Source organism: Euprymna scolopes, chromosome 26 (assembly GCF_053919585.1).
Source record: "Euprymna scolopes isolate OS-2025 chromosome 26, ASM5391958v1, whole genome shotgun sequence".
NCBI classification, from domain to species: domain Eukaryota; kingdom Metazoa; phylum Mollusca; class Cephalopoda; order Sepiida; family Sepiolidae; genus Euprymna; species Euprymna scolopes.
Window position 1 is genome coordinate 96230534 of NC_136507.1, and position 9064 is coordinate 96239597.

At 31.2% G+C, this 9064-nt stretch overlaps 1 protein-coding gene across 1 annotated transcript in view; it reads left to right on the forward strand.

Annotated features, from left to right (window-relative positions):
- LOC145248289 (uncharacterized) overlaps positions 1-9064 on the forward strand; it is a 115138-nt gene that overhangs the window by 87490 nt on the left and 18584 nt on the right. The window contains exon 3 of the mRNA XM_080110163.1: positions 4503-4865. Within this exon, the coding sequence (XP_079966289.1) occupies positions 4503-4865 (363 nt within the window). The remainder of the gene's footprint in view (positions 1-4502; positions 4866-9064) is intronic.

Genomic DNA, 9064 nt, shown 5'->3' on the forward strand with positions numbered 1-9064 from the left:
ATAACTAATTAAACTAACTTCCCATTTCTTACAGTTTACACATATGACTAGACACATAATATAGAATGTAAATTATAAGAAAAAGCCTGTCAAAATGTTTTCTTTTGTTTTCATTTTTTTTTAATCTCTATATTTTCTCAATTGGGTTTCCTTTTTAATTAAAGGATTGGCCTCGAGTAAGACCGGGAATTTATTGTCGTCCGACAATGTCTTTAAAGACTGAAACAGTAGATTTATTGTATCGACTTATAGTAATTTTGCTGACCTAAATTGAAGGAAATAATATCCTACTCTTTTATTGAACACTATCAGCAACCTCGTTGAAATTCAATGGTTTTTATCCACGCATCTAACTGCAAACAGTTATTCTGGGATCTCACTTTTGCCGTCAGTCTAGTCAAATTCTCTTGGATGTGGCTTCCATCCATTTTATTGCCGATGATGATATTAACGACAATGACTGATGAATAAATGTTTAGAAATTAATTTAAGTTCATGGGGAAAAATGTATGAAAATATGATATTTCTATTATTAGGTTGAAGTGAATGATTGGGGTGAGACAGAAGATTGGAGAAAGTGTGGTAATCAAATGAGGTTGATGCCATGAATTTGCTAGCCAGCAGATTCTCTGTTCAATCTCAATTTACCAAGTTTATATAACATTTTGGGGCACCCACTCAGTTAACTGCAAACAGTCTGTGAGCTTTCACCATTTCCGTCAATCTACCAACATTCTCTTTAACCTGGCTTCCATCCATTTTATTGTCCAAACTTCTGCAGGTCGCAATTCTAAAACTAACTTCATACAGTGTGTGTTTAATCTGAGCTCATCAATAACTAAAAGTAATAGATCAAATATAAAGAAGAGAAAATAACGACCACTCTCAGCTCCTTCGAGATCTATATTCAATAGTCTGTGAAAAAAGATCCGTGTAGTGCTGTATTATTGCTGTGTTTGAATGAATAACAACAAACACTGGTATATGAAAATATGATATTTTTATTTTTAACTTTCAGCGAATGATTGGTGTGTGAGAGAAGATTGGAGAAAGTCTAGTAATCAAATGAGGTTGATGTCAACCAGTACGTTATTTGTTCGATCTCAATTTGGCAAGTTTATATAACGTTTTTGGACACCCACGCATCTAACTGCGAACGGTCACTGTGGGATTTCATCTTTGCCGTCAATATAGCCACGTTTTCTTCAACCTAGCTTCCATCCATTTTATTGTCTATTTTTTATATTATTGTATTCCTGTCTGCAGTGTACTTTCGTAGTTGTCACATATATTAAATCAGCAGGCATTTATTTTCTGGTTAACTATGCCTTCGTGTAAATCAATCAGCTATTTGTTTTTCAGGCCAGGTGCATGTCTGTGTAAAGTAGCTTTTTTTGTACCTTCTATGTGCTATTTTCGACATAATGGACTTGATATTCAACGTATAGTTAGAGAGAGAGGATTGCAAATACGTATAAAAACAGATAAAAACAATAAAAATAATAATACAACAATCTGAAAGCAACGAAAATGGAACTAGAAAAATGTTCAAAAAGGTGTTTAAAATAAGTTCAGAAATAGAATAAAATAAAATAAAATGAAATGAAATAAAATAAAATAAAATGATATCAATTCCAGTGACGTCTTGGAACCTTAAAACAAAGACTTTATATATGTTTTTCATATCTCCTATTTATTTCTATCCCATTCCCCTTTTCTCCACTTTCTCCTATATCTTTCCTAGTTTTCATTTCTTCTTTTATTATTGGCTCTGCTTTAATGATGCCAATTATTTCATAGTAGCCTATCATTTTTAAATATTACCTACATATATACTTCCCTTCCTATTCAACTACATATGTGTAGGTTGATATAAAGTTCCGTTTGACCACACCTAAGGATATTATTTTCATCATGGGCAACAATTTCAAAAATAAAAAAACGGATAAAAACATGTAAATGTAATCGTTAAAAAAAAAGAAGTACGTGATACACTATTTCGACACAACGGATACAAAGAGAAGAAACTATTCCCCGGATATTGAGCACTTTTTGTTGTTCGTGCGTTAAAAAGGAAATCCCCCCAATAAAATAAATAAAAATAAATCAAAACAACTTTTGTTTCAATAAAAATAGCAATGAGTGCCTGAACGACCGAAAAAGAACATAGTCAAAAGCGTGCGTAATATGCGTTTTTTTAAATTTTTATTTTTTGTAAAGGTACATTATTCACTATTTTTTTCGAAAAGAAATTTTCGATTAGCTTTTTTTAGGGAGGGGGATCTTTTTAAATTTGCTTTTTTTGAGGGGTGGGCATTTTTTGTTTCTAAAAGTGTGGCTGAAGTTTGAATTCGAAGCGCTCAAAGTTTCTGTATAGCTGTTTCAAGAATATTTTAAAAAAAAAACAAATGAAAATTTTCAGTTCATTCATAAATGTTTTTTGTTTGTTTGAATATTAAAAAAAAATTTCTGTCTTCACGGGATTATTTTTTCAACCTAGAAACTTGTTGAGATTGCCAAATTATTTTATTTGGTAAAGTTTCTAGGGGGAGATAACTCTACGTCTTTAAAAAAGTCGACGTCGGAAATTATTCCAAATAAATTAAATTAAATATATTAACAATTAAATTGTTATTTAAATTTTATTAAATAACAATTTTAAATAGAATATTTAAAACAATACTATCGCTAGAAACATAAACAAATATACCGCTATTTAGTAAAATCGATTTTCCTTAATGTAATATGCAAATGAGGTGGCCTCTTAATTGTACATTTTGCAAGAATCATACTATATATAGAAATAAATGAAAGAGTAAAGTAGCGGGCGTTTTGTATATATTAATCAAATTGTGAACAAACAAACAAACGAACAGAGGAATACGAATTTATTCATATTTGGATATATATATATATATATATATGGTTGATTCTCTCATCGAAGACGATGAATGAGGATTTAGCAAATAATTTGAACAATTCCTAAATTCTGTGGCATAGAATGTGGGCTTTCAATCGCGGATGGTACACTTGCATGTATTTGTTAGTTTAAAATGTCGTCTCAAGTGGACAGCTAACTCAGTCACACGCAATCATTATTTGGTGGACTTTGCTAATGCTTTGCTTTCAAATTCGCACGAGGCAAAGCTGGGCCGTAATATATATATATATATATATATATATATATATATATATATATATATATATGATGATCCCCGTTTTCTATTTACAAAATTTTAGTCAAGGTTTTATTTTTTCATCCTTATGTATGTTAAATTCTTTTTTAAAATTGAAGACTTTTGCGAAATCGACTTATGCAAGTGGTAAGTCTATTTCTATTTAACAATTTTAGTTAAGTTTTTCTTTCAATCATATATAAATGAATTCTCTTTGGTCATTATAAAATATTTAGAAATCGTATTATTTAGGTGCTTAGTTTTCGATAGGTTAAAATTAATATTTTTTTTCCTTCCGGGAATCTAAACTGCATTCTTTATTTTTAATTTTGCATTTTTTTAATCAAAACTTCTTTAGACTCTCTCTCTCTCTCTCTCTCTCTCTCTCTCTATATATATATATATATATATATATATATATATATATATATATATATATATATATATATATATATATACTAGCAAAAGTACCCGTCGTTGACTGGGTTCAAAAAACAGCCTACAGAAAATGGACCATGGATAGGTTATGAAAAGGAAGGGTTGTAAAGAGATAGCTTCGAATTTGGGGGTATCAAAACCAAAGCAAAATATTATGGAAGTAAAAATAAAATAGATAAACCCCATAATTTATTATACCATACCTGTTCACACTGAAACACTTATCACAATATTCTGTAGATATATATTGAAAAACCTTGTTAAACTTGACATATTTCCATTCTATGGAGGTAAGGCGCAAACGAACAGCCCATAATTTTATTATACCATATTTCTTCAAACTGAAACATAATTATTAAATTATACTTACGCAGATAGATATGAAAAGTCTTTAGTAAAGTTTGTGCCTATTTACATTCCATGGACGCCATGCGCGAAGGCAGACCCCACAATTTTATTATACCATCCCTATTTAAGTTATAACATACTTATCAAAGTATTCTTATGTACATCGATATCAAAAACACTTGTAAACTGTTTTTTTTTTAATTTTTTATTTCCATACTTTGTTGACCAGGCGCGAACGCAGACCCCACAATTTTAATATACCACCGTTCTGCAGGATCAAACATACCCATTTCTGTGTTTGATACATCTTCTATCATTATATATAATCAGTTTTTTAAAATAGTCAACCATATAGGAGCCTAATCGTGACCAGACACACACGCAAACACATACACACACAGACATTCAGCTTTATATTATAATATATATATATATATATATATATATATATATATATGTGTGTGTGTGTGTGTGTGTGTGTGTGTTTATAACACTGCAAGCTATCACTACTAATATCTCATTTTATTTTAAATTATCTAGAACGCAGCGTGATGGAAATGTGTGGACCAAGAGGCTTCTCGAAAATTTCCAATTCGACGGTTCATCTACGGAATTATCTCTACCCAACACAGAGTCATAGCAACAGGAACTGCCTGTGCAAAATATCTACAGTGGACGCCAATAAATCGCACACGCTTCGCGTGAAGGCCATCGACGTGCTTTTCAATTGCAGCCACACGTTAGCCTTCTCGGACCGATCGAACAACCTGAAGAGTGTGCCCTGCGAGAATGCCCTTTACGGCCTTTCGGATATCTACTCCACAACTAGCAAGCAGCCCCAAATCGATGTGAGGTATCAGACAATCAATGGGACGAATATGTACCTCTGGGTGGAAGTATCAGGTAAGGAGCACTTTTTAAATATTATTTAACTGTATGGGGACCAAAGGTGACTTTAGTCATGCGTTTGAACCGAGCAACACTTCGAGTCTTATTAAGACGATATATATATATATATATATATATATATATATATATATATATATATATATATAATGGGTTAAGAAATTCCAACTAGAGAAATGTGTATATTTAAATAAGGGGGTGGTCACCAACAATGTGTATTTTTTAACGTTATTTTATTATTCCGTGTTTTGATTTGTCATTGAAAATTATGTTTAGGTCATTGTAATAATGTTTTTTTAAATCATTGAAATCGTTTTTAACGCATTTCAGACGTTCTGTGAAGCGTCCTCTTCAGAAAGTATTTAAAATGTTTATAATATATTCAAGATGTGTTAAAAAATGTAAAAGAACATTTTCGTAGTTCATTTGAAATGTTTCCAAGAGGTGGAAACATGTGTAAGTGATTCTACTTTTCATTCGTATGTCCAATTTTTATTACTGGTTCATTGGGCTGGACTGATGTTTTATGTCTCTCTCTCTCTCTCTCTCTCTCTCTCTCTCTCTCTCTCTCTCTCTCTGTGTGATTGTGTTTCTATTTATCTTTCTTTGTTTTTTTCTCATTTTTATCTTTTTTACTCTTACTTGAGTGGGGGTGAGGGGCCCATGTACTTGGTCAACTGGGTGCATAGGGTAGGATGTGTGTGTGTGTGTGGGGGGGTGTGAGTGTGTGTGTGTTTTCTTTTATTGGTTTGAAGAATGTATGTTCTGTTTTATAGTATTATAAAGTTATTTGCTTCCCTAGGAAGGTAACTGTGATCCAAGGTCGTTACTAATGTGTGTGTGGTAGGAGGGGGAACCAGCTCCTCTGAAACAAGGGTAGGGGTGTTTTTATTCAATTTTGATATTTATTTTTTGGATTCTTAGATTTTAGTATTGTGATTTTTCGTTTCAGTCTTAGACTGTTCTGGTATTCTTAATATTGGGTTTGTTTAGATAAAGAGATGTATTTATAAATATACGTAGGGGATTTTATAATGTTTCTATTTATTTGTCTCCCTATGTGGATATGGCCAGACCCAGGATCGGTTCTTAGTGTGGATAAGATCTTGTTCCCCAGAGGAGAGAGGTCACTTGGAGGGGTATAGTATGGGAGGATGGATGATAGAAGGGATGATAGTTATCTCAGTCATGAAGGATTTCTCCTCCACTGACTGAGGGGGGAGCGAGGTGTTGGAACAGATATTACACTATGGTTCTAGGTGTTTCCTAGTGTTGTTGGTTTCGAGGTTAAGTAGGGTCGGTATTGTTCAATGTGTTGTATTAGAGACAGAGGCGTTATGTCTGTGTGTGGCTGTATGCGTGTGTGTCTCTGTATGTGTGTTTCTGCGTGTGTGTTTTAATGTGACGGTTCTGATTTATGTGTGGGTGTGTGCATGCGAGTGTGCCTTGCATTTCATGTTTTTGTAAGTTAATATTAAGCTCTATTTAGTTCGGGAGTGAATCTTGTTATGAATCTTTTTCCTGTATAAGTAAATAATAATAATTGTCTGTTTGGAAGATTGGCATTATTTTGAAGCTATTTCCACTGCATATGTGTACGTATTTTGAAACATAGAGGTGTCTGTTATCTGCAATTTTGATGTTGCTCTTATGTAAGGACACTCTATTGCTGAAACGTTTGGTGGCGCCTATTTGCATGCTGTGCATCTTAGTGCATATAGTACATTCCTGGAGGTGCAATTTAGATCCTTTTTTATTTTGAATGTTTGTGCAAGGTTTTTGAATGTGTATGTGTCTCCTTCTATTATTATGTCACATACTCCACATCGCGGTTTGTTGCATTTTGTAACCCCTTTTGTAGTGTGTGGAACGAATTTTGAGGAAGTTAGCATGTGTTTTAGGTTTGGGGGTTGGCGTTTGCTATTTATTATTTTTTTTGTTTTAAGTATGTTGTTTAGTTTGTCGTTCTGACTGAGGAGGATAAGGTTTTTTGTTATCTGTGTAAATAGTTCTGGGTTGTTTGTGTTGTGTGTGGAGATGTATGCTATATATATATATATATATATATATATATATATATATATATATATATATATATAGTAATTTATAGTAATTTATAAAATATATATAGTGATTAAGCTACACTGAATATTCCGCGTTTCATCCACTTCAGGATTCTTCAGGCTTATGCACGAATTTTGTGGTTGTCTGTCGTTTTTATATACGCACCTTCTATTGAGATTTTAGTTAGCCAATCAGCTTTCTAGTATTCACCGCGCCCTTCCTATCATCCAATAAACATGCATGTGTGTTCTATTTAGCCTGGATATCTAGTGTCTTGACCTGTTTTAAATCTAGGTTAGGTTTTTTATGTTAGTTTATATATATATATATATATATATATATATATATATAAATTATATATATATACACATACATATATATGTATGATAGTTTTTGTATATGCATGTTTATTTATTTTATTAATTTATTTGTTTATTTTCTATTGTTTTTGTTAGTTTTATATGTATATATATATAACTACTTAATTTACTCACATAAATTAATATACGAAAGTATAGATTTATGCGTAAACTTTAAGTATTTACTTGAAAAGTGCTCAATACGTAAGTAGAGCTTGTTAGTAAGTTATAAAATGTATATGGCGATTAAGCTACACTGAATATTCCGCGTGTCATCCACTTTAGGATTCTTCAGCCTGAAGAATCCTAGAGTGGATGAAACGCGGAATATTCAGTGTAGCTTAATCGCCATATACATTTTATAACTTACTATATATATATATATATATATATATATATATATATATATATATATAGAGAGAGAGAGAGAGAGAGAGAGACAGACAGACAGACAGACAGACAGACAGACAGACAGAGATAGATACATAGATAGATAGATAGATAGTGTGAGAGAGAGAGAGAGAGAGAGAGAGAGAGAATTGTGGAATTTATAATTAAATTTTATAAAGTAAAAATATAGAATCGTTTAACAAAACAATTATTGTTTGGAACAAGGAACGCAAGAAATTTAAAGTTCTTTCCTTGAATCCATGGGTTTTTAATGCAGGATTCATATCCTCAGAAGAAATGCATTTAGTATATAATTATGAATAACAGTAAATCTTGCTATTTGCCCATATATTGGAAATTAGTTAAAAATATTTTCAAAGGAACATAGATAAGGACATCAATTTCAGGTAATCCAACGCGAGAAATGGATTAATCAAGAAAAGGATATGTATTCCAAGACGAACGATTAGAAATAGATAAGATTATTTTTATATTTCAAACTGGTTAATAATTCAAATATCGAAGGTAAAATCCAAAATTTTCTGACCTATATATATATATATATATATATATATATATATATATATATATATATATATATATATATATATATATGTATGTATATCTATATAAAGATATCAAGAAAAATCGGAAAAAAAGAATAACTATGTCGTGTTCAATCAGACGTACATATATATATATATATATATATATATATATATATATATATATATATATATATATATATATATATATATATAATGTTCCCACTTTCATTTATAAAACAGATGAGTATCGGCGGAAGAGAGCTTGATATGGGTATCTAAAACGTTCCCTAATTATCAGGATTTAAACCGACGGTACCGATGACTTATCTAATCTATACTTTCTGTAAATAAACACACACACACAGACATATATATATATATATATATATATATATATATATATATATATATATATATATATAGTCATCCACATACAGTACTTTTTCGCTGTTTCACAGCTCATCACTGCGATTAGACAGGCAACTGCCTCGTCTTGATCGAAACGCGACCGCCCAAATGACAATCAAGGCTTTTCACCATGGCGCTATACGGCCGCTCCTATGTGGATCATGAATTAAAGATGTTTTTGCATCGTCCAAATGCCCCCGCTCGATTCGTTTGCACAACGAGCGTCACTATATATATATATATATATATATATATATATATATATATATATATATGTATGTATGTGCGTGTGTGTGTGTGTGTGTTTATTTACAGAAAGTATATATATATATATATATATATATATATATATATATATATATATATGTATATATATATATATATATATATATATAAGATAAGAGATTTCACATGAATGGATAGTCCG